At 35.8% G+C, this 24,529-nt stretch overlaps 13 protein-coding genes across 13 annotated transcripts; 8 read left to right on the top strand and 5 right to left on the bottom strand.

Annotated features, from left to right (window-relative positions):
* Positions 1–2,122: 2,122 nt before the first annotated feature.
* On the bottom strand, positions 2,123–3,643 carry C9374_005591 (uncharacterized protein; the record flags this gene model as incomplete). The annotated part of the gene is made up of 1 exon (XM_044695358.1): positions 2,123–3,643. The coding sequence occupies one exon, from the start codon at positions 3,641–3,643 to the stop codon at positions 2,123–2,125; it is 1,521 nt and encodes a 506-aa protein (XP_044548068.1).
* Positions 3,644–3,817: 174 nt separating this feature from the next.
* On the top strand, positions 3,818–4,645 carry C9374_005590 (uncharacterized protein; the record flags this gene model as incomplete). The annotated part of the gene is made up of 1 exon (XM_044695357.1): positions 3,818–4,645. The coding sequence occupies one exon, from the start codon at positions 3,818–3,820 to the stop codon at positions 4,643–4,645; it is 828 nt and encodes a 275-aa protein (XP_044548067.1).
* Positions 4,646–4,752: 107 nt separating this feature from the next.
* C9374_005589 (uncharacterized protein) lies at positions 4,753–5,976 on the top strand (the record flags this gene model as incomplete). The annotated part of the gene is made up of 1 exon (XM_044695355.1): positions 4,753–5,976. The coding sequence occupies one exon, from the start codon at positions 4,753–4,755 to the stop codon at positions 5,974–5,976; it is 1,224 nt and encodes a 407-aa protein (XP_044548066.1).
* Positions 5,977–6,555: 579 nt separating this feature from the next.
* On the top strand, positions 6,556–7,231 carry C9374_005588 (uncharacterized protein; the record flags this gene model as incomplete). The annotated part of the gene is made up of 3 exons (XM_044695354.1): positions 6,556–6,597; positions 6,651–6,844; positions 6,946–7,231. 3 exons carry the CDS (start codon positions 6,556–6,558, stop codon positions 7,229–7,231), a joined length of 522 nt encoding a protein of 173 aa, XP_044548065.1.
* A 418-nt stretch (positions 7,232–7,649) lies between these two features.
* On the top strand, positions 7,650–9,398 carry C9374_005587 (uncharacterized protein; the record flags this gene model as incomplete). The annotated part of the gene is made up of 1 exon (XM_044695353.1): positions 7,650–9,398. One exon carries the CDS (start codon positions 7,650–7,652, stop codon positions 9,396–9,398), a length of 1,749 nt encoding a protein of 582 aa, XP_044548064.1.
* An 88-nt stretch (positions 9,399–9,486) lies between these two features.
* Positions 9,487–10,734, bottom strand: C9374_005586 (uncharacterized protein; the record flags this gene model as incomplete). Its single annotated transcript, XM_044695352.1, has 2 exons — positions 9,487–10,458; positions 10,603–10,734. The coding sequence occupies 2 exons, from the start codon at positions 10,732–10,734 to the stop codon at positions 9,487–9,489; spliced, it is 1,104 nt and encodes a 367-aa protein (XP_044548063.1).
* A 314-nt stretch (positions 10,735–11,048) lies between these two features.
* C9374_005585 (uncharacterized protein) lies at positions 11,049–12,029 on the top strand (the record flags this gene model as incomplete). Its single annotated transcript, XM_044695351.1, has 1 exon — positions 11,049–12,029. The coding sequence occupies one exon, from the start codon at positions 11,049–11,051 to the stop codon at positions 12,027–12,029; it is 981 nt and encodes a 326-aa protein (XP_044548062.1).
* A 96-nt stretch (positions 12,030–12,125) lies between these two features.
* C9374_005584 (uncharacterized protein) lies at positions 12,126–13,391 on the bottom strand (the record flags this gene model as incomplete). Its single annotated transcript, XM_044695350.1, has 1 exon — positions 12,126–13,391. The coding sequence occupies one exon, from the start codon at positions 13,389–13,391 to the stop codon at positions 12,126–12,128; it is 1,266 nt and encodes a 421-aa protein (XP_044548061.1).
* A 158-nt stretch (positions 13,392–13,549) lies between these two features.
* On the bottom strand, positions 13,550–15,488 carry C9374_005583 (uncharacterized protein; the record flags this gene model as incomplete). The annotated part of the gene is made up of 2 exons (XM_044695349.1): positions 13,550–14,720; positions 14,893–15,488. 2 exons carry the CDS (start codon positions 15,486–15,488, stop codon positions 13,550–13,552), a joined length of 1,767 nt encoding a protein of 588 aa, XP_044548060.1.
* A 210-nt stretch (positions 15,489–15,698) lies between these two features.
* C9374_005582 (uncharacterized protein) lies at positions 15,699–17,369 on the top strand (the record flags this gene model as incomplete). The annotated part of the gene is made up of 1 exon (XM_044695348.1): positions 15,699–17,369. One exon carries the CDS (start codon positions 15,699–15,701, stop codon positions 17,367–17,369), a length of 1,671 nt encoding a protein of 556 aa, XP_044548059.1.
* Positions 17,370–17,606: 237 nt separating this feature from the next.
* Positions 17,607–18,342, top strand: C9374_005581 (uncharacterized protein; the record flags this gene model as incomplete). Its single annotated transcript, XM_044695347.1, has 2 exons — positions 17,607–17,791; positions 18,003–18,342. The coding sequence occupies 2 exons, from the start codon at positions 17,607–17,609 to the stop codon at positions 18,340–18,342; spliced, it is 525 nt and encodes a 174-aa protein (XP_044548058.1).
* A 152-nt stretch (positions 18,343–18,494) lies between these two features.
* C9374_005580 (uncharacterized protein) lies at positions 18,495–19,672 on the bottom strand (the record flags this gene model as incomplete). Its single annotated transcript, XM_044695346.1, has 2 exons — positions 18,495–19,350; positions 19,434–19,672. The coding sequence occupies 2 exons, from the start codon at positions 19,670–19,672 to the stop codon at positions 18,495–18,497; spliced, it is 1,095 nt and encodes a 364-aa protein (XP_044548057.1).
* A 131-nt stretch (positions 19,673–19,803) lies between these two features.
* Positions 19,804–24,390, top strand: C9374_005579 (uncharacterized protein; the record flags this gene model as incomplete). The annotated part of the gene is made up of 1 exon (XM_044695344.1): positions 19,804–24,390. The coding sequence occupies one exon, from the start codon at positions 19,804–19,806 to the stop codon at positions 24,388–24,390; it is 4,587 nt and encodes a 1,528-aa protein (XP_044548056.1).
* Positions 24,391–24,529: the final 139 nt, after the last annotated feature.

The raw sequence follows: 24,529 nt of genomic DNA, 5'->3' as shown, positions 1-24,529 counted from the left end.
TTCCCTTCTTCTCAAATTCAACAATGAAAATAACATTTCAGTACAGCAGATGCATCAACAATACTCGAAATAACTTACATGGTGCGATTTAAATAGTGGAGTATATACTTGTTCTAATCTCATTGTCATGTACGCAAAATTTAACATGAACATACATATGATTCCAATACTCTGAACAAGAACTAACAAATAGAAATAGAGAGGAGCTCATAGAGAACTGAGAAATGTTTTGAATGAAATATTGAAAAAGGCTCAAATATAAGCGCTTACCTTCTACTATGTGAACAGTGATTTGATCTGCTCAATAAAGTCTAATGACAAAATATGCAGAAAATCCCTCAAACACCAATCCTAAGGATGGTTGTTTGGCGAGTTTCAAACCCATTAGTTTTCCTCCAATTAATTCCAAACTCGTGTTGTTGTTAACAATGTAGAAACATACCGTATCTTTGTAGCGAGGCATAATGCTTATGTCAAGGATCTAACTTCAATTCCTATATAGTTCACAACCATGTTTCAATGTAAAGGCGATACTTACAGAGAATGTGAGTGTATCAAATGTTCATGGGTTGATCTGAATCACTGTCCTATTACGTTCAACTAAAGATTAAAAAACAGGTATTCATGGCTTTAAATTTGAAACACTCACCATCTTCAATATATTTGTACATCTTTTACCACTCCTATTCTGGCTCACGGATATTGGTCGAATCGTGAGTCTTGGTGATTGTGGCTATCAGTAGAGTATGACAAGAAATCCTCGTTTGACATTTAAGGCATCAGTGGCAATTGTAAGAGGAAGATTTTCAAGGTTGCGTCAAGGACTCATAGTACTATGATGACGCCAAACTTCTCATCATCAAAAGCATTAATGATTAATTAGTATTCCCAATTAAGTTCGTCAAGTGACAGTTGTTGTCACAACGAAACAAACAAACTATGATGAAATCTTGTCTCAGCCACACAGTCCTTTTTTAACTTGATGTCAAAGAATATTGTTCAATCACTTCAAAATCACTACAGCAACTTGTGTGCTTGGTCTGTCGTGAATAAGGATTACATGTTGACCAATGTTGTGGATTACTTGTTGCAACTTGATATTGTCCATTGCTCTTCTTATCGTTTTGAGATTGTTTCACTCTGAGGAAAAAACTGGAATGGTGTTGAAATATCGTTTGGAATCCAATCTAATGTGATTCTTTCCACAAAATTTACGTCTCAAGATCCAGCAAACTAGTTCAATCGTTCAACACGTTCTTCATAATTTCTGAATAGGATGACGATATTTCTGTGAAGAGATTAGATATTATCATGGTTTGGTCAGTTCACGTTGAGAATGCTTTAACGTTCGGAATGTATATCAACAATTCCGAATTAATATTAAAATAAATAAATAAATAGGCAAGTGCTGAGAACGAATGTAGTTGATACTCCAATGGAAGAGCTATTCATCTCGATTGCTAAGATTACGTTAATGCTGAATGCTGTAGGTACTAAAGCTAAGGGAGTTCGATGTTAAAGTGTGGAACCCAAATTGAAAATAATCAAATTCGAAGTTGTCGTTGGCTCGGGAGAAAAAAGAGTTCCGTGGTGAATAATTGATGAATGGAGTTGTTAGACAACAAGAACATATTTCACGTGATGACAGCTATTTGAGTTGATGTTATATGTGGTATCGTTGATGAGATGATATGGTTGAATATGAGAGTAAAGAATAATAGAACCACGGACGATGATCATAGCAAATTCTGTTAACTGTGGTTTGTTGATAGAATCTTCAACACTTTCAAAACAAAATTCCTGAACACAGATAGACGGATTATTTTGTAAGGCAGATTAACGGAATAACATCATTCTCAATTTATACTTTGTTTCTTTGTAGGTTTGCACAGTGGTAAGCCCAGGTCTTATTCGCATAAATTTGGAAGCAAATTACTTACATAGAATGAGTGTTCCAAGACGAATTGATCTGTATTATGTCCAACTAAAGATTAATAGTTATTGGATTTCAATTTGATGGTGAATCAATGATATTAAACTTGTAGTTAGTATAGTCCTCCCTTTCAATGTTGAGGAAATTTTTTTATAAAATTAATTGTACGGTTTATTACGATTACCCCTTTTACTCATCTCTTTCTTCTTCCTTCTCGTTCTTGGACTTCTTATCCTTCGATTTAATGGTACGATACAATGCTTTATATTTTTGCACAGTCTTGTTGTCGCCCGTCTTTGCTGTGCATTCCACGATAGTGTTTATCAATAAATTTTTCTCTTCATTGTTCAGTTCAAGGTAGTCCTTTCGGAACAGATATAGGCTCATCATCTTCATCCTTTCCGTCCTGTTTGCGCTTACCAATTGCTGTATCATGCCAGCTGGAATGATTTCCGTTCTTGATCCCAGTGTTACATTGACGGATTGAGAAGGCAGCAACTCTGGGTGCTGTAGTTGTAGACTCACCATCATCCCTAGGGGTTTGTTTAGTTGCGCAAGGAGAGAGGTCAGCTCTTGCACCTCCTCTTTGAGCAACTTGTTCTTTGCCTTTTCCTTTTTATAAAGTTGGAATGTATTCCATTCTTCCCAATCTTCTTCCAAGTCTATTACTTTCTTCTGTTTCTTGTAAGAACGGAATGTCATTTCACCCTCATCACTATCATCATGAGCAAGGTCAATTACCTTCTTCTTTTTCACAACAGATTGTTGATCCTTGTTATCATCGTTTGTTCCTCTGTCTTGCAAACTTTCCTCGTCGTTGTCATTTACCTTATTCTTTATTGGTGTCTCATTTGCTTCCTCACAATCTTTCTCGTTGTTGTCCTCTTCTCTTCTTCTTTTCTCTGTATTCTTGTTTAATGAGGACATGGTATCTTCTTTAGACACAGAACAGAGTTGGGAAGAGCTTAAACCTCTGTGTACCTTAGAGAAGGGAGTTACAATTAATGGAGGAGAAGCTGATTTGTCTTGAATTTTCAGCAACATCTGCCTGCTGAATGGTTTAGAAAGATCCACGTCAAACGACTCAACGAACATTTGAGTATTTTCGATTAGAAATTCCTCTGAATCAAGAGTTGTAGCCACCGTTCCTTTAGCTATTCTGAAAGTACTGTCATCTATATGTGTTAACATCTCAACATTGTCACCAACTTTCAATTCGGACTCCTCAGATACAAATTCTTCAATCTCAAACCCTTTTAGCTTCAAAAGAGCAATGGAAATCTTTCTTACAGCCTCGGAAACTAATTTCTTGAGAAACTCATTGTCATAATGCTTAAGGAAATTGGCTTTGAGATTAGATGGAGTTCCATTCTTGCCTTGAAAACCTGTAAAAACTTTGTGCTTCTTATATTGTAAAACAATTGAAAGCAAAATATATGTAGCTCCCTGAGCATCACATTTCTTCATATCTTTCAGCTCTGTATTTAGAAGCAAGTTATTGCAAAACTTAAGCATGGAAAATAAATGGACCTCAGCTTCCTGCAATGACTGAGTTGCATTCTTCTCTATGGTTTCCGAGGAATTTGGTGTTCTTTCCTTAAACTCAAATATCTTGGGAGAGTTCTTCTCATGCACAACATCAGAGCTACTACTGGGTTTCTTTTGAGTATTAGTGTTACTATTGCTAGATGATTTTGGTTTTCCTGCCATTTTTTTAAAACTTTGCTTTGGGTGGGATTAGTGAATGGTACTGCCTTTATTTACTGTTTTGCAAAACCGTTAACATGGATGTGATGTTAACATGGATCAAAACTTTTGTAATCAGTTTTAAAACAGGGTAACGAGAGTCGATTCGATCTTGCACTGTAAAATTCTTTAAAAAAAATGGCTCAATTACAATACTCAAGGAAAAAGCCAAATATTCATCATTCTGATACTATATCACATCACTCCATTTCTAATAAGATTATTGAAGGGGTAAACTTTTTAAATAATAAGGCATCCCAATACTCTTCTCCCCTTGTTCAAAACAATAAACGTACCACTGCCGATATAGACATTCGCAACATTCCATCCAATAGTATTCAATGTCATAAAAAAGCAAAATGTGGTGACGGCCAATCGTGTTGCAATCATGATAGCTGTTATTTAGGAACAGATTATAATTACACTCCTGTTGATACTTCTACACATGGTGTTAATGATGATCAAGAATTATTGGACTCTCTACCAAAAGTCTCTGGTATGGATGACACATTGAAAGAATTCTTGAGTTCCTTTTATAACGATGAAGGTGGAACTATCTGTGATGAAGATATTCTAACACAACATTCATTTTCAAGTGTAAAATCTAATATCGCTACAAACGAGAATTTTGATGCATTGTTAAAAAAGATATTGAGGTTTACAGTCACAGCATCTCTCTCTGAGAATTGTTTAAAGCAAGTGATTGAAATTGTTAAAGAAGCACTTCAATTATGTAAAAGTGATGCTGATAGAGAATATGCAATTGACCACCTCTCACTATCTGGATACTATAATCATTTCATGTTATCATCTAAAACAAGAAAAGTTCCAATGTGCCTAGAATGTCAACAATATCAAAAAGATGTCACTCATAAAAATTGTCCAACTTGTGGACATTATATGGAGATGGAGTTTCACCATTTCAATCCAGTCAACAAAGCTTTTACCAATTTTCTATTAGCTTGAACGAATTACCACCTCATTTAAGGAAAAAGAGGAAGAACAATATATTGTGGATGGTAATACCTGTTAAACCTAATCATGACATGATAAAATTATGTCTACAAATACTAATGGATGATTTGAACTATTTTAACGGAAATTACGAAAAGTTTGAGATGAGAATTGATAGAGTGCTGGCAGACTTACCGGCAAGATCTGAAATTTTGTTCTTCAAAGCATCAGGATACTACTTTTGTCACTTATGTGCCATTCCTGGAGAGAGTGTAGAAGTCAATTCCAAATCAACAACTGCTATTAGATATCCATTACGAAGAGTGATTCCAAGCAATCAAAGGATTGTTCACTGTTTTCGTGATATTGATTTTTGGAACATCGTAAAAGGTGAAAATCTTGAAACACAATATGGAATGACATCATCTGAGTACTCTCCCATTTTGAAACAGAATTGGAATCCTACACCAACAGATATGGGATCATATGATTCAATGCATTGTCTATACGAAGGAATTTTGCGTGACATGATGTCATTAATTCAAATACCTTGTTGGGAGAAGTTCGACAAATTATATCTCCAACAAAAATTTCCATCATTCTTACATAGACATCCACGATCTATCACTAAAAATCTAGGTCATCTCAAAGCTATAGAGGTATATATGATAGTACATTATTATCTAGACTTGTTCTACGAAATTGAAGGTTTTGAGGAAATATCAAAACATGTCAGCATGTTGAAAAGATTTGTCAACGTTTTAGACAAATTACATGATTGTTTTCGCACCGCAGATTTACCAGTTATCATTAATGAATTGTGGCAAGTGTTGGAAGAATATCAACAGGAAGCAGGAATTGCTAAAACCACCCAAAATTTCCATATAGCTTCTGAGTTGGGTAATAGTGCCGAATTATTTGGTCCGTTAGTCCATAATTCAGCTTTTTTGGGAGAAATTCTTAACTTCACCTTAACCAAAGCATTCATATCCTCCAACTCGGCAAGATACGCCATAATGTTCTTTGATATGGCACAATTATGTGACATTTATGAATTGAGCACACTAAGACAATCAGAGTGTGTTTGTGGCAATTATGTACTGAAGACTAATACTGATGTTGTTGCCCAAACTGATGACTCTACTGAGTCTGAGCCCAAAACTTCTTTCTTCAAAATCAAAAAATCAACTCAAAACAGTTTGGAGTTAGAGAACTTGGATGATCACTCTCTTAAGTATGTGCCACACAAGAATAAGCTTGTCCCCTGTGTTTCGGTATACTCTCCGAAACATAATCAGACTTTCCACATTCCAATGCACAAGAATGTCAATCAATATATTTAATAAAAATTTATATGTTGTATTGTATAGCTGGTCTTGTTGCTGTTGATGTTTTCCGCAATTATTGATAATAATAATTGATGATGATTCGTCAATTTTAACGCGAAATAATTGATCGTCAATGTTGCTATTTTTTTTTGATGGTACTCTCGTTAAAATGCCCAACAGTGGTGCGAAAGAATAAGAAGCGGGGAGATGATTTCGCAGGAAACATTTTTTTGTGTGAAACTTTCACCCAACCAACATAACAGAAAGAGTGAAAAAGTTAACTCTTCGTCTGAGACTCAGCAAATGGTGAAGAAACGCTCTTGGAGAGTTAACAGCAAGACAGCAAGAAAATATTGTTGGGATAAATAAAGGCGAAAGTGCGGGAGGTTTTTTTGAGGATGTTAATGTAACATGCGAACCAAATTGAACCTTCAATAGTATTATAGTACGAGCTCATTATCCATGATGTCTCATAGGTGCGTTATTACATTAAATAGTTCATCTTGAAGTGAACAACGCAATAAACAATAACAAAAAAACAATCTAAACATTTATTGCAAGCTTTTCAAGCAAAAGATTGAGTTGTAAATCAAAATGGTCTATGAAATTGTATACTTTGATCACTATGGAAGAGTTGTAAGTGCTTTCTGTGTATTATACAATCACCAATCTGATCCACAAAACCAAAGGATCTTGTTAAATTGATCGCCGAGGTTGCAAACATTCCTTACAAGTTTGTTGGCATTGAGGATAAGGACTGGAAAGATTTTCAACCAACCACTCGTTACGGGTTGTTGCCCTTCGTGAAAATCAATGACAAATGGACTCTCTATCAAAGCATTGCCATTTCTCGTTTCTTTGCTCAGGAAGGAGAAGGTAATTTGTAACCATCCGATCGAGTGGAAGCAACTATCACTGAGGAATATGTTGCTGCTTTGGAAGATGCTTATAATCAATTTGTGTATGCAACTTTCCTTGCTCCAGAAAGGAGGAAGAAACCAAGGGACTCACTGAAGGAGTATTGAAGAGCGTTTTTAAGGTGTTGAATGCTGAATTGGAGAACAATGGAGGATATTTGCTTCCTGGAGGTAAACTCACTTGGGCTGATTTGTATTTGGTTGAGTTTGCAAGTAACTTGAGTTACTACACCAAGATTGATCCTGTTAAATTCGCTCCTCAAATTCCCAAGCTCAGAGAAAATGTATTGAAACATCCAAGAGCAAAAGCTTATTTGGAAAGTGAGAGAAATCTCAGAAAGAGTGTATTTTAGAACTTGGAGGAAATAAACCACAACTCCTTATTGTGTCTATGGTGTCAACTTGTTTTTGATAATCCTGATAAAACAAATTATGGGCATGTTTGGATATTTCTTAGATTGAATGGAATCAATGATTTCATCTACTATTTAACCAACAAACCATCATCGTTTCAGAATTAACTTTTTATATCGAAAAGATACTGAATGTTTGTAATGCCAAAACGTTGAAGCTTCTTAGTGGTTGCGTTTAAAATTATTGACAAAACGTATCACATAGAAACCAATATCAGAGTCGTCATTTCTCACAGACAGAAACAAGACCTATTTATTCATCATTAGATAAATTTAAAGTTGAATGTCCAAACTATTACCCAAATATTAAAATCAATCTTAATTTCTTAACGAGTTGGTGTTGTAAAAAACAAAAAAAATGACATCACCAACCACACATCGTTCCATGCAATTATTACTTCGAATTTACTTCTTTCTCTGTATATTCTCAGTATTTATTATCATTACATTTCATGCACAGCTCGGACGTGTTCATGAAGAGTCGGGCAATGAGGAGAGCATACTCCGAAAAATTACAACCACCGGAGGGAATTTAATGAAAAAACAACACTGGTTGGTGAATAAGATATTAACCAAGATGAATTCGAAACAACAATCTCATACCAATCAAGAACAGAAAAATCATGCCAATCAAGAACAGAAAATACCTTTGAATCAATTGGATCAAAATGATGATCAGAATCTTGTTGTGCATCAGAGTAAGATCAAACAAAGAGAAATACCTCCTCTTGTTTGTTCCAAAGCCATGAATAGCAATCAACCAGATATACCGAATTTTCAATCTCGGGTTTGTTATAACGAGTATGACTGTGGATTATTGAAACGATGGCGAGACAACAAGATTGAAATGTGTCTTCCAACGAAAACGAATAATGAAGGATCATCACTCACGTGTTACATGACGACCAATGAACATGTACCAGCAGCTACTCGACCTCACACCATTTGCGAATCCAATAATTTAATTATTGATTTTTCAAAATTAATACCTGCCCAATGCTTAAAGTATAGACCTGGATACTTGTGTAGGAGAAATACTTATTTTAATTATTTGGAAGGCGCTTTAGTGGCTGATTGTGAAATTAGCAAGTCACGATTCACACTTGACAAGTTTCCAAATGATTTTGGAAAGGATATCTTTTCCTCGTTCAAGATGCTCAGAGATGCACCCAAAAAAGAAGAATTATTTGTTGATGGAACAACACTTTTTGTATCGAGAGAAATTGATGAACATGTGAACATGTTTCATGCATCCACCGATTTTTTCAACACCTATTTAATGTATGAATTTTTCCAAATTCAAGATAATCATCAAGTCCAAGTAGTACTTCTTGACAATCATTTCCCAGGACCTTATGACATGATTTGGAATAATACCTTCTCATTTAGAAGACCAATGAAACGAGCAACTGAATTTTCTGGCAAGATTGTGAAATTTGAAAAAGCCATCTTTCAGCCTGCTGGATATGCGTCTCCATTATTATCTCATTTGACCGATTTTTCAAAAGCAAATTCCAATCAATGTTCCCAACGATTGAAAACTCTCACGGCATACACCGAGCGAATCCTTACTGGGTTTAATATTCCACCTCGATCGAGCCAACCCAGTAGTGACATTATTCGAGTACTCTTCGTGAGTCGAAGACCCTATAACAAACATGGAGTCGAACACAGTTACATGGGACGACAAATTGCGAATGAAGATGATCTATTGAAGGCTCTCAAAAAGTATGAGCTCGAACACAAGAATATTGTTGTTGAGAGGGTTGATTTTGCCCAGCTTACTTTCAAGGAACAAATTCAAAAAACCTACCATTCAGATTTTTTAATTGGAATGCACGGTGCTGGTCTCACACATGCGTTCTGGTTGCCACCTTCACAGTCAGCAGTCCTTGAATTGTGGTCCATCAAAGAAGTTCAAAATTGGCAATGTTTCGAACAAATTACTCTGTGGAAAGGAAATTTGTACGAGATTTGGAAAAATTCAAATCCAAAGAATCATTGGAAAGATAGTAAGGGCGACTATACCATTATAGATGTGGATGAATTTATGAAAATGTTTGAGAGAATGCTCAAAGATTTAAGAGCAATGAGAAAAAATTTGTAAAAAGCAATCCTGTACTGGTTGAAATGCATCTTCCTCGTAGTGAATATTCAGAATCATTGTCCAAGTGTGAGCACCAGGATCACTCCCTCTATTTATTAGCACTTGTTGCATGATCATGATGTGATGGGAATGTCAAATATTCCAAAAGCTTGGGAATTTTGACCTCTGATTTTAAATGCTCCCAGTGAGCATCCGTCTTGGCAAAGAATCCATGCAGGAATGCCAAGGAATTGCATGAAATTCCCATATAATTTTCGTTTCTTCTTGGTACAAGAACCATCCACTTTTTAGAGAAGAGCAAGTTGTAGCTGGGGTATCGTTTTGGACAAAGACTAATCTCATAAATTTCTCCTGCGTTGCACTGAATTTTTAACACTCTTTCCTCGCTATCTTTGACCACTCTGTCTTCATACATATCCAATTCTTTCAACATGGATACATAAACTTCAAAGAGAGCTTTCACAATTGCTGCGTCATCACTGAATTCAAAGCAATGCTTGATGGATCTAATTTGATGCAAAAATGAGAAATCTTTGAAATCGGTCACTGTCGATGGGTACTTGGAAACATGAATGTCAAATTGTCTGGGAAGAGGAAAATTCTCAATGGGAGTCCATTCCAAAGTTGCTTCATTTCTTTCACGTCTTGGAATGAGTTGTATATGTTTGTGTGGTTGTGAAGCTCCTGAATAGAGTCCTCTATTGTAGAAACAAATGTAATCGTCAGCATCTTGATTACCTTCATGAAGTTGTTTCAAAGTAGTGACAACAGATTTAAAATCATCCATTGTCAAGTGTTCTGTTTGAGGCTTAAATTCTTTCGTAATTATTAACAAATGTTCTGGAATTACCATAAACTTGTTCAACAACATTGTATGGTAGGGCTCGACTGATGTCACCTCCAGAGTGGTATCTATTGGTCGGAATGGATCTTGTGTGAGAGGGGCCTCTTCTTGCTTGGGTATTTTTACATGTTTTTCTTCAGCTTCTTGTTCTTTTTCAATCTCCTTTTCCAAATTACTTGTTTTTAAATATCCTGCGACAGCGATTCTCACTTGATACTATCAAAAATATAATGATTACATTCCGATGATTTAACATTGATTTTATAATTTGAACATCCATATAAATAATAATAGTTGCCATTCCATCGTGATCATCATCATTATTAATTTCATTGTTCCGCTCAGCCTTCCCTCACTTACCATCAATTCATTCAATTCATAATCCACAATTTTTGTAGCGATTGGCAATAATGTTTTCAATTGTTTGGCTCGAGCCGAAATTTCATAAATTCTTTTCACTAACGCTGGCGTTGTGTTGGGCGAAAGAATCATTTTTTTTAATCAATTAATAAAATAGTATTATTTTGTAAATGAAATTCAATCCGTAAACATACGTTTCAATACTTCATTGAATCTGCTTTATCATTGTGTTTGATTATCCAATCCACCTGAAAATGATTTTTATCTATATATGGAAATAGGTATTTCAGTTGCAGTAACGCATTGATCAGTGCAACGAGTTACATTATTTGCTTTAGTTGAATTACTGCGCGTTGTATACATTGAAACAAATCGATATTGTCAAGAATTTGATTCATATCAATTTCAAATTATAATCTCTTTATCTCTCATCCCACATAAAAAAAATGCTCCCAAGTTCATCCTCTCATGACAGCTCAACAAACGAAGAGATCTCAAATGAACTGCAACGAACGATTCAATTCATCCATCACTCCAGCAAGTCCAAAGATGCGGTTAGGATTTGTCCTTTTTGTTTGCAACAAATTTCATTCAATCATTTGAAGAGAACGAGAAGTGATTACGAGTCGAGTGCATCATCATCCGATGAAACAAATAATAATACAGAACTATTGAAAACCAATCATGATGAATTGTCGGAACATGTTTCTATGTGTTTAAATTTGTGGCATACTGAGAGAAGGAAATTACGGGAAGAAAATCAAAGGCAACCATCTGCAGTTTCGGGTTCGAAAGATTTGAAAGCATCCGAAGAGTCTGAAGAAGATGAAGGCGAAGATGATGACGAAACTGATGAGAGCGATAATCATGAGCATGTCTTCTGCTTGAAATCGACAAATCAAAAATTTATTCCTCGCTACAAGAGTATTGATGAAATTGTTGAAGATGATCGAAAGATGGCCGTTCGACTGATGTGGGCGAATTTTTGTGTCTGTGCGAGGAGCAAAATATGTCAAGAAATGACATGGAATAATATCAGCACAGTCATTCACAAAACGCTCGGAACTTTGCCAGCAACGATCTTTTATTTGTTTTTCCACGAACAACCTGGAGCTCAATATTACTCTTGGACTCAACGAAAGCAGTGGAATGGTATGACCATCAATGAATTTTGTATTCAATTCAAATTCATCAAGAAACACCCAATATTGCATACTCATGACGATTGGGCCAACTTTACAATTACTTCAACACAAGACAACGGTGACAAGGAAATTGGAGTGATCCACAGAAAGAAAATATTTAATTTGGAAAATATCACACTCACATGCAACACTGTTACGAACGAAGTTTTTTCAACATTTACATTTTCTAGGAAAATGGAAGCATATAACACTGGAACACTCAGTAAGCGTATTACCTTATAACATGATTCTAATTGCAAATTTCCAAATCCCTTACTTACAACTGGAATAGTTATTAATTCAATATTGTTCGTTCTGACACGTGAATGTAAATTATTATTAATAACTATTAACAAATGCTACCATAATTTCAGCATTCAGTTTGGGAAGCTTTCGGATATGTTCAATATTGTTCTTGCTGAAAAGAATTTTCTTGTTCTTCATGCCAAATTCAACCAATTTCCGTTTCACATCCTCAAACAATTCGTCATCCAAATATTCTTCCAAACTTTGTGCAGATTCAAAGAAACTCTCAACAGAAACAGACCAACGGGATTGTACAATTTTCAAAAATTCTTTCAATTCCAATTCATGAGCTTTCTTCATGAGAGGAATCATCAAACGATTGGGCACTTGGTCTACAAATCCATAACAACCGTGAATGATGAACTCCATTTCTTCACCAAATACTTCCTGAGTGTGGGAAGCCCATTTTTCTGAGAGTAATGCTTTAAAAAAGTGATTGGATTGCAGAACGGACTTGTGACATTTCACCACCTTTCCGTTGGTCAGTTGTAAGTTTATATCCGTCTCCAGGTGTTCTTGGAAAATGTCACGCAACGGAGTTTTTGAGATCCGGTTTGGAGTTTCATCAATGGTCACTTTGCGAACACTTTTCCTTCTGACAATAGAAGATAGAAGCTCAAACGTGTAGCGACCTTTGTTGTCTTTCATTATAAACTTTTCAAATTCATCCTTATCCGAATTGACTGCCATGTAATCCAAACAATATTCTTTGACGGTTTCAAGAATGGTAACCGTGTTGGTCATCTTAAAACATTCGCGATCTCTTTTTACATAGCAATTTATCAAGTCCAAGATGTCCAAAGCTTTTTCTAAATTAAAATTTTTGATAATATACTCGACACATTTGGTTTTCAAGGGAATTACATCCCCTACTGCTCTTTGCAAGAGGAACAAAACCATCAAACTTGTCTCAATACTGTCACATTTCATTTCTTTGCCTCCATAAATGAACCCATCAATGATGGACTGCATGACTGTGGCTTCATTGTTACTCAACGACTCTAACAATTTCTGATTTTGCAACACTTGACGAAATGATGGAAGTAATTTTGAGATAAGTGGCCCGAACACTTGGATAGCGGTTCCAAACAAATGATCATGGCCTTGTAGCTTTTTAAGAAGACAAATGTTTGGATCGACTACTTGTTTCCAATAAATATGTATCATGTTATCAGAAGACGATGAATGAGAATTACTGGAGAATGCGAATGGAGATGCTCCCTCTTTCGGGATATCTAAGTTGCTGACTCGTTTTAGGCTTGTTTTTGCTTCCAGGATTTGATGTAAGAAGTCCGACATTTTTTTTCAAACGCCTCACTGGGCTAAATAAAGTTCATTCTATTTTTTTCAACGTGATCATCTATTTTCACACATCACCCTCGAGAATTAGTTATTGTATTAATATTACGTGGTAATTGCATATCCCAAGCTCTGGGGTGAACATAACCCTCTTTTAACTACTTGGAAATAATTTCCAACTCGGGGAAGTCTTGTTTTCCTGTTTTTGCCAAACATTGCAAACCATTGATACCCAAACGATTGCCTCCAAACATTAATTCTTCCAACAATTCTTTTTCCAAAATTTTGCTTAGTAAACTTGTTCCTTCAAAACCAATCAAATTATTTTCTAAATTCACAGATTTGATGGTCATGCTTTTAGAGTTCATCTTCAAAATGGCGTCACTTAGGGCTGCAGCACCTTCGTTTCCAATGCTATTTCCTCCCAAATCAAGACGTTTCAATTGTGGGCTCAATTTTGGTAGAGTTTGTGCTATAGCTCGAGCTCCATCATCAGACAACTTGTTATTGCACAAGTGCAATGTTTCAATGTAAATTACAGAATGAAGATCAGCCAATTTTTGCACATAGACTGTACAACCTTCATTGCTAATTAAGTTATAGGACAAGTCCAATTCGAATAATCTCAAGTTTCCACTTGATGGTAAAGCTTCACAGAGAGCAATTAATTGAGCGTCATCAATCTTGTTATGTGAAAGATTAATGGACGAGAGAGTTTTGTTAGTCTGTAAAACTTGAGCAAGAGGTTCCAAATTGTTAATAGCACATCCAGAAATATCCAACTTTGTGATCGATTTGTTGATTGCTAAAGCTTCGCACAGGATGGAGAGATTTAACACATTTGGATTATTCTTCAGAATGAGAGTTTGCAAAAATTCGTGATATTTCAGAGGTTCCTTAATGGCCATCAAGTCTTCCACTTGTTTGAGCTTGCATATGAATTTCTTTTGCTTGTGAGTCGTGTTGAAAAATTCAATAACTTGCTCATTGATGGAGCCAGAGCACAAATTTGTATAATACAACATGGTAATCTTGTTGTTGATGGCAATATACCAAGTACGACGTTCATCCTCGTTTCCATCTTCGGCATCAAAATACAAGGTTCGTCCTACTGCGTCGTCATCATCGTCGTCATCGTCATCATTTTCTTCATTGGTGTCACTATTTGTGCTTGCATCATCCATTTGAATCAAGAAACGATTGTTCATACCATCCGATGTGAAAGTAGAATCTTTGGGAGTGTACAATTCGAGACATCCCTTATACTCATCTGTTCTATTCTTGGCAAATCGAACAATTTGAGTACCATCCAATACAATTTTTCCCTTCCTGTGTGTTCAGAGTTTGAAACCAATTGTTTCACACACGATTTTCATTCAATGTCATGTCCAATACGAACACATCATTGTCACCACCATTAATGAATTTACATTCGATTGCATGTCATTAACATTTCGGTCGTCACAAAACAATCTTGCCTCATTCATTCATTACTACTTACAACTTATTTTTCTTTGCCGTATAATAACTCAACGTATTACTACTCAACACAAACCATCTCTTTTTCCAATTTTTTCTAAACCGACCTTCCTTCACCAGCCATCCTTCCTTATCAACCTTTGCATCCATCGATTTTTGCACAATCTTCTCCTTCTCCGACCTCTTCTTACCTCCCGACGTTAACAATTCCAACTGTTCCCGATAGACCTCATCCAATTTATGATATTTTTTTTTGGCTTCTGAAAAAAATGGATGAACCAAATCGAGCTCAGGGTCCGACGTAAAGTCTTTGAGCGGGGGAGGAACCGTTGCGAGAACGGGAGTGGATGATGATGAATGGAAGGATGATGAAGTAGCAGAGGAGGAGGCATTTCCGATCTTATCAAACACAGAGAAGGGATGAATATCATATTTAAAAATGATGGCATCTAAATCGGATTGATAATAGGAAGAGGAAGAATCTTCCTTGCCAAAGCCTTGTGTGTCAAATTCTTTTTTCTGAGCGACTTTGATGACGGTAGGTGAGGAGTGTTGGCGACCATAGTTTTTGAGCTCGCCATTTTCAGTGGATGTGGTCTCAGCCGTGTTGTTCAACATTTTTTTCAAATTGTTGATGATGATGGTTGACAGTTTGAATGATGATAATCAGGCAATGATTCGGCCAAAATCAACCTCAGAGAAATTTTACACACGAACAACAAAACATATTAATATGATGATACGGGTTGTCGGTCCATCCGTTATGAAATTACAGACACCAACAACGGATGGATGTTTCCAACGCAACCTCTTAATTCCAAAAAGAAAATGATCCCACGTTTCCAATTCGCAACTCCAGCTCCCTCATCACAACGAAGCAGCAACAACCAACGCAATAACAGCCATTCCTCTTCTTCATTGTCGTGTTCACTGCAATCTCGTTCATCCCGAGCTTCAACATCTGAATCGAGACAACAGCAATCTCTATCCCGAATCTATAACAACAGTAATAATAATATTAACACCATCACTATGGCTTCGGTTGGTGGTGTGTCCACATTGGCCACTTCGTTTTCTGGATCCTACATGTCCATCTATGATACTGACCTTGCCAATGTGATTGAACAAAGCGATCAAACCATTGGCTTGTTGGATGTAGTCCGAGGAAATGCTCAACTCTATTCGGATGAATCAACAGTTTCTACATCATCACGCTATCGGTTCATTAATCTCAAGAATAAGATGGACGCGTCTGATGATGCAGAGATATTTCACAACCATTGTCAAAATGGAGATTTATATCAAATCACACGAATGTTAACAGCAAAGAATGGAAAGTTTATTTTGAGTAGAAAATTCAGATATGCATTTCCATTGTTTACAGCCATTCATTTCAATCAATATGAGGTTGTCAAGGAATTATTGCGAAATGGAGCTTGTCCATTTGAATTTGGATATGAGGAGAATCATACAGACGACAATCAGTACAACAGAAACATTCAGAGAGGTCTATTTTCAGATGGAGAACACAATATTGAAATATCATGCTTGTATGAAGCAGTTCGCGTACAAAATTTGGAAATTGTGAAATTATTGTTAGAACAATATTCGAAACATCCCTCTCAAAAATTGTCTCGTGGAAGAAAATTATCTCCCTATCACGCCAATCAAGTTATGAAAGAATCACCATTATATCTGGCATGTAGACTTGGAAATTTATCTATAATATCAGAGTTTTTTAATTCAACGTATCAATTATTGCCAAGAATAGATTTCTTCCATGGGAGCTCCTTATATTCCAAATCGATCATTTTAACACTATTTCATGCTGTAGGTGACGTTGGTGGAAAAAATCTTTTGGAACAAGAGATCGCCAGTACCAATATTATGAAACTTCTTGCTCCCATGTACAAACTACAGAGAGTTCAACTATTGGAAAGGAGAGCCACTCGAATCAGTGCATTGGATTACTCGCCAAATATTGACGCAATTTCATCAGTCAATTATTTAAAGCCATATTCTGATGAGTTTTCAATTCATTCGTGCCTTAACATTTCCAAAGTCAAAATCGCAACTCGATTTTCAAACTTTGTGGTCAACAGCCCATTATATTTAGCTATTTATAACGAAAACGACACTCTCACCCGATACTTACTTTCCAATCATTTATCCATGATTGATATTTCTTTAGGAGAAATTGGAAAGGCACAAACCAAATTTTCCCTTGCACACCCTTTCAAAGAAACTTGTCTCTACATTGCAATTATTAAGAGGAGTCTACATGCTGTCATTGCCTTACTGAGAGCACATCCGAATATTTACATGGATGAAGAGTTAGAAAACTATCGACAGCTCTCTTTCCAAGAAGGTTTTCACTTTGACAAAATGATTGACATTGCTTTATATTTTTCGAACAATATGAAACGAGTAGTGAACAGTAATATCTTTTCAGATATTCAACTTGTCTCAATGGATATTCCCCTTTCTTTCTACTTTTAAAGGAATCGGGTTGTACATGCCATTAATACAAGTGCCACGATACCAACAAGCGATTGTTGTATTGGTCCTTGTCCAAGAAACAAATGTAAGGTCCTATATTTTCAACAATGACCCGTTCACTTGAAAGAGAGTCACCCTCAAATCTTTGCGAGCTGTAATGTAACCTTTCTTGTACATTTTAAAACTTTGCCTTCTCACCATGGTGATGGATTTGGCAATTCAAAAAAAATAGCACCAATGCGTTCATCCTTGTTATTCGTTGCTTCATTGTTCTTGTTGTGCGTGGCTGTGGCACAGGCTCAATATAACTTTAAAGAAGTTTGTAACTTGTCGGGAGATTCGTGGTTACCAACATTCCCTACCTTGTGTGCTCCTAATAACTTTACCTTGTTGATTCCATCATCATCACGAGTTCAAGTTGTGTAAGTATTTTGATGATGATATAGAGTTATCATTGACACCAATGATGACAACATTTCGCGCTATGGATACATGACCAATGATGACAACATTTCGGGTGATGATTTAATTCTTTTTTGAATGTTACGATCATTATTTAAAACTATGGGCAATGCGCCACACATTCATTGTTTTATCGTATCCATCATTTGATTTATGAACTGCTTCAAACAGTGGCGGACCATATCCATCACAGTGTGGTATTCAATACTACAGTGTCTACACCTTTGATATGCAGGCAGGTTTTGTTGATGCTCGTAACCTGTGCAACATTAAGTCTGTATTCAGAGGCGGTGATCGTGTCACTCCATGCAAACTCCCTCCAGGAATTAATGGTTTAAGCATGTACCCAACCCCAATTTTGAGCGGTAAGGCAGTGGCTTCTTTCCCTCTTGGAACCAGTGCTCTTGTTGTGAGCGATCCAGTCTACACTGCTCAAAGAGTATATGTTTCTAAGGTTCTCTATGGAAGTATGATTGGTTATGTTCAAACTGATTATGTGTGTTTGCAATAAATTGATTGGTCGAAAGACATTTTGATACTCTTGATAAATTACACCAGCAGGCATTCACAGAGCAACCAACAAGTGAAGTGGGGCTGTGATTGTTGATTTTGGTCTTCAAACCAACCTTAGTATAAATTCCAACCACAGAGTTGTTGATTAGATTATCGATAAATTTGAATTCTGTGATTGTACTGATCCACAACAAGCAATTCACCAGTTTCTTCATTAAGACACATTCCTTCTGGGTGATGTAACTGTGAAGCAGAGCCTCCCATTTCACCAAAGGAAGTTACAAAGTTGCCATCGATATCAAAAAATTGAATTCTATTATTTCCAAAGTCCCCCAAAATGATGTGTTTCGAGGTATTGTCGAAAATAATGGTTGAAGGGTAAGAAAACTCTCCACTCATGGTTCCTGTTTGTTTCAATTCAAAAACTGGTTCCCAATCTTCTGTGTGATTGCTGGGTTGGCCGTTCGATGAACATCTCTCTGGTGGTGAAATGGAATACATGGAAAACCCATGTTTCGTGTTGAAAAAAATCCATTCCGTCAACAAGAGGTGTTCATCGTTGGTAAAGAAAATGCCACTCAATCCAACACCAAGATTAATTTTGTGTTTCAATAATCCTGTAGCCGCGTCTAACACGCTTATGCTTTCAAATTTGTCACAAATATACACTTCCTTTTTAGAGTCAAAAATTGCAATTCCTTGTGGAGAAAGAAATTCAGTAGATTTCCAAATGAACGGATATTCTTGTTGATCATGATTCTGACTATTGTCCCCTAAATTTGTGTAGTACAATAATAAGCCATGCAAGTCATACTTGTACGCACGTTTGTCTCCTGTACAGTCAAATATCAGAGCATCATAATCAGAACCATTATATTTTTCCTGTACACACAAAAACCATGGCTTTGTTGATGGTGCATGAATACTTGTTACAAATTGTTTGGTTGTTGCGTTAAAAACTTTAATTCTATCATTAAGCGTGTCCGACACTAAAATTACATTGTGACTATACGATATTTTTACATCCGTTGGAAGCTTAAATTGATCTTTCGTACTTCCTTTAATTCCTGCTTGTCCCAACGTGCATACCAATTCAAACTCATTGAAAATGATTTTGTCTTTCGTATTTTAGATTTCATCATCTTTTCCTTTAATTTCATAAAATATTCATTGCAAGCAACAATATTGTTCAGATATTCTGTCCTGTCTTGATCATTACGATCACCATTATAAACAGAAAAACCTGTTTGTCCTTCCAATGACGACGAGTGCAGCCCAACAACAGTTGTTGAATCGAGGAACAACGTGGTGAGGCTTGTTTGCTGCATTTTTTTTTTATTAAAAAACAAAAAAAAATATTCATCATCCGCATTATTGATCGTCATCATTGTCATTGATAGCACATTGAGAAACTCTTGAGAGTGGATTGGAATCACGACTACTTGTTGTTCCGATCATCATGATTGTGTTAAAAGTTTCTTCTTTAGGCATCTCCGATGAAACTGGAAATGATCATTATTGGTCATTTAAAATTCCACTCAATACAACCATGACGTGGTTAGAGTGTGATTGGAATGATGAAATTCAGCATCATGATCGATCTCATGAAAAAAAATGTGCCAATAATTTCAATGAATTGGTACAAGTTTTGTTACATCATTCCGTCAACTTGAACTCTTTAGGAATAATTCTCAACACTATTCCTGCAACGTCGGACAATTTTAAATTTTGTATTATTACTGATGACAGAATACTACTCAATGGCAAGGTTGTGACTGCATGCTGCCGAAGCGACCGTGAAACCGACAAGCAAAAAATAATGATGGAATATTTTGTGTATTTGTGGATGTTATACAGAGCCACTGATCAAAGTATTGCTCATGTAAATATAGATCCTGCACTCGATCTTATTTATGACCTATGTAGCTGTATTAATCCACAAAATGAATTGTTTTGGCAAGAAGATATGTTTCAATGTCACAACTATCAACAACTAGTGCATTTGGAGAAAATTATTTTTGATTTATTTCCTCGAATTCAAAATGTGGCACGATCAGTAGCGACCACTTTTTTTGGTCATGTTTGTCGAGCTTGGGTTGTGGCACATTCTAGGATTAACATGCATGACTTTGTAGAATTGGATTATAATCCTGTTCAACCTTTTTCAAAGTTTCTCAACAGCTTTGGTGTATCTCCCTTTTATTTTTTTGATAGAGATGATTTGACTGCCTATTGTCTTCAACTACTCCATTCTATGAACGAGAAAAGATTGTTAACACCAACACAAATGCAGGAGCTTTTTGCATCGGAACGTACCAACTTGTCGTTTGTGCCGAATCTCAATGAAGAATATGGAATACTTTCTAAAATTTTTACATTGCTCCTTGAAACATGCCAAATTGACAAAGCAAACAAATTGTTCGAATACATGTCAGCACCAATACTGAACAATGAATTTAAAGAAGAACATTTTGCAATTTATTTAAGGTTTAGAGTAGAAGTGGAATATATGGCATGCTTTTCTCCGCCGTTTATTTCTTTTTATAGGGCCATCGACTTTTTAAACAGTATAGCAAACGAGTTGGATGACCACAAATCCAAATTGTCCAATGAAATCTATTCTTATTTAAAGTTTGAGATTTATTGCAAAAAGCTAAAGAAATCTCAGGGATTCGAGGTCGAGGCAGCATATTATAATAAGAAGGAATATCTTACCGCCACATTCAAAGAGGAACTTCAACTTTTCTGTGCTGAGAATACTCAATATTTTAAAAGTGGAGTCATTAATCATTCGACTGCATATGAATTGATTGCTGATGACGACCTATCATCGTTCCAACTATTGTTAAACACCACAGAATATACTAAAATTGCAAAATACCTTAAATCTATAGCGGCGTGGTATGAAGAGCGAGGAAATTCCATCCAATGTAAAGCATACCTCGAAAAAGCAGACTACATTGTAAGCCAATTAATGGCAGAAGAGAAAATTATTTGTGGATATTTTGAATTGGCAGAATTGCGTTGTAATTATCTAGACGCATCAAAATCTATGGCGCTCCTTAAGAACATTGAATATGTGTGGAAAAAGTTAAACCAAAAAACAGCAATAATGTATTATCCCAAACAACATAGAATTTTGGTATCACTCCGAGCTCGCTTGACAAAAAACGAAAAAGAGAAACGAAAAATTTATACAGAATTGCTTCCCTATCTCAAACAGATTCTACGGTTAGAAAAGGAAAATACAGATGTGTTGGATGATCCTGATTTCAATTTCATTGTAAAATATGGTGGAAATGATACTATTGAGAAGACAACTGAGATGTATCAATACTATGTTTCCATGATTAAGGAACGAGCAAATATGCTCATCAAAACTGAGCCCAAAATTGCACTGAAGATTTATCGTGGATTAATCACTGACAATATTGCCAATCACGATCATTGCTCTATTAGATTATATATTCTCTCTCTATTTACAACACTCAACATGCAACAAGAAGCGTTTTCATTGTGCGATCAATTACTTGATTACTATGGTACCTACAGTGTTGTCAAGATTAGATGTTATCAATTTTTAGTAGACTATTACAGGCGACAGATGAAATATTCAACACTTCATGATGAAGAGATTAATCTACTTGACAAGTGCTTGTTACACATAACCGGTGCGATTGAAGTGCTAAAAGAGGACAACTCTGTCAAGCTCTCAACCTTGTCTGATTTTTTGCAATGCTCCCAATCCGCCTCTTGCCTCTACGCAAAATCAAAGGAAAGGCGTTACATTGTGAAAAGTGAGAAATGGAAATCGTTGAATACCAAATTTACAGAAGTTTTTGCAGACCTAACGCAATTTATTTCTGGCTTTGATTTTTCCAACATGTATACTCTTTCAATTTTGGACCTTCTTCTATATTTGTACTCGATTTTAAATGACACCAAAGATCTTCTCAGCATTGAACAGATCAAGTTACTACTGAACACATCATTGATTCTTTCAGAACAGTTGGAAGAAGTTTGTGAATTATTCAAGGATTTTGACAAGGCATTTCAATTGTTTGAGGTGGCGAGCCTGATTTGTGCATTCATCGAAAATTATGAGGAGCACACTGTACCTAGCATACATTATCAATCACGAGAAATAGATGGCTTGATATTTTTGGAAGAACCTATGAGTTTCCATACCGATAATTCCAGCCTGAAAGAGAATCAAAAATCATTTGTGGAATTTAGTTATGACTTTCTCAGAGTCATGTTAAAAATTGCCACTTTTGCTTACAACTATGTTCCATACATGGCACGTATTTACAAGAAAATGTTCTCCCTACATCGCAAAAACAAGACATTACCAAAATCATTTTTCGAAAATCAAATTGCTCTATGGACACACGCAATAACGAATGTAAATCATATTCAGCTCCTCGTTCAAGGTGAAAGAAACATCAATCTGTTTAAAACAACAGCAAAATTTTCAACGACAACAGACGGTATTGAAATTGTTAAATTTCCAGTGATCAAAGATATTTCATCATTGCAGGATTCCATCAAACTTGAAGATCTAAGACAAAATGATCTCTTTTATCAAGAAGAATTTTCTACCTGCATTTCTTTAATTCAATCCTACCAAAAACTCTTTGCAATTAATTTCAGAGATGAAGAATTCTTTCAAAATATAATAGAATCGTTTACAAAATTACGAGCAGTGAGATCAATGAAACATTTAGAACATGTGACAGGACTTTCAGGTCTCCACGATACATTTTTCTCTAAAATTCAACCCATCGAAATTGATGATAATTTCTCAGTATTTTTGGGAGTTGGAGGAGATCGAGTTTACATTTATGCAACATTGGATGATATTGATTTATTGGAATTGACGACCGAAGATCGAACGAAATTATTTGAAGAGTTGTTATTTAAATCATTTTTTGGGCTCATGGACCCAGTAAGAAAACTAGGATTCTTATCATGTGGACTAAACGATGCAGAAGATACCATCTACTTGCACACAAGTTATAATTTAAGCTGTGCCAGTTTTTCCACATTACTTTTCACAGTTCAAGCTTTCATTCTTGCAGTTGAATATTGGAGAGAAATAAGTAAGGACATTCTTTCGAAACCATCCAAAAAGAACAGTAACCGTTCTACCAATATCAGGCAACGAATTTTATCGAATACATCATGCAACTCGACCAGTAATACCATGAAAAAGTATGGCCTCACCAAAAAACAAGCCATCCTCGTGAATAGCATTATTGATTTGATTGAGCACAAAAAACAAGTGAGTCCAAGACCGTCTGTGAATCAAGCATTGAGTGCTTCTGAAAATAATACTTCACCAACAACAACGACGACAACAACGACAACTACAGCAACCAATTCTACGAATGACAACAATTCATCTCTATTAGACACCTTTACATGGAGTACTCACAAAGTGTTAAGTTCCTATTTGGAGAAATCCATGGATGAACTGATAGAAGGAAAGCTTGAAAAACAAGCAGCATGTGATGCCCTTCTCGATAGTTATTACATTCTCTGTTACATGTCTGATATGTATCATATAGGTCAACTAGATAGTACTCAAAAAGCAAATTTACTTCTTGACCGATTAGGAACTTTTCTTGGAATTGCTGGAGGTCTTCAATTTTCTGAAGATCGATTGTGTGCAGTAGCAACCAATTCCTACAGCATCTTTATTCAACATCAACAATATCCATCCTCATCTTGTCAAATAAGTGCCATTGATCACATTTTTGTGTTTTCCATGTGTACTGTCAATATTTTGAACATTCACAAGAAGGATTTGGTTTACACGTACTTGTTGAAAAAAAGTTTATTGGGTAAGAATTGTGCGAGAGGTGGAATTGGAATTCGAAGAAATAGTTCCAATCCAGAGAAGGTGACTATTTGTTTTTATGTTCCTATTCGTGTGGCATCTGCGAAAGAGACAGCTCTTATTGATCTATTACCAGAATATTTACAAGAATATAATGTATTGTTGGAGGAATTGGAAAAGATGTTGGCTGATCGAAGTTGTTAAATTACACTCTTACTACTGAAGCAGCATTTGAATTATTCTAATTTCCACAAAAATGTTCATCATTTAACATTGATTCTTTTTTGTTACATGAAGAATAGAAGGTTAGAAATTGCAAGTTCTGCGTTTTGTGTGAAAATCA

This window comes from Naegleria lovaniensis, assembly GCF_003324165.1.
Source record: "Naegleria lovaniensis strain ATCC 30569 chromosome Unknown tig024, whole genome shotgun sequence".
NCBI lineage: Eukaryota > Heterolobosea > Eutetramitea > Acrasida > Naegleriidae > Naegleria > Naegleria lovaniensis.
The sequence above is the reverse complement of the archived record's forward strand: the minus strand, read 5'-3'. Positions and strand labels throughout refer to the sequence as shown.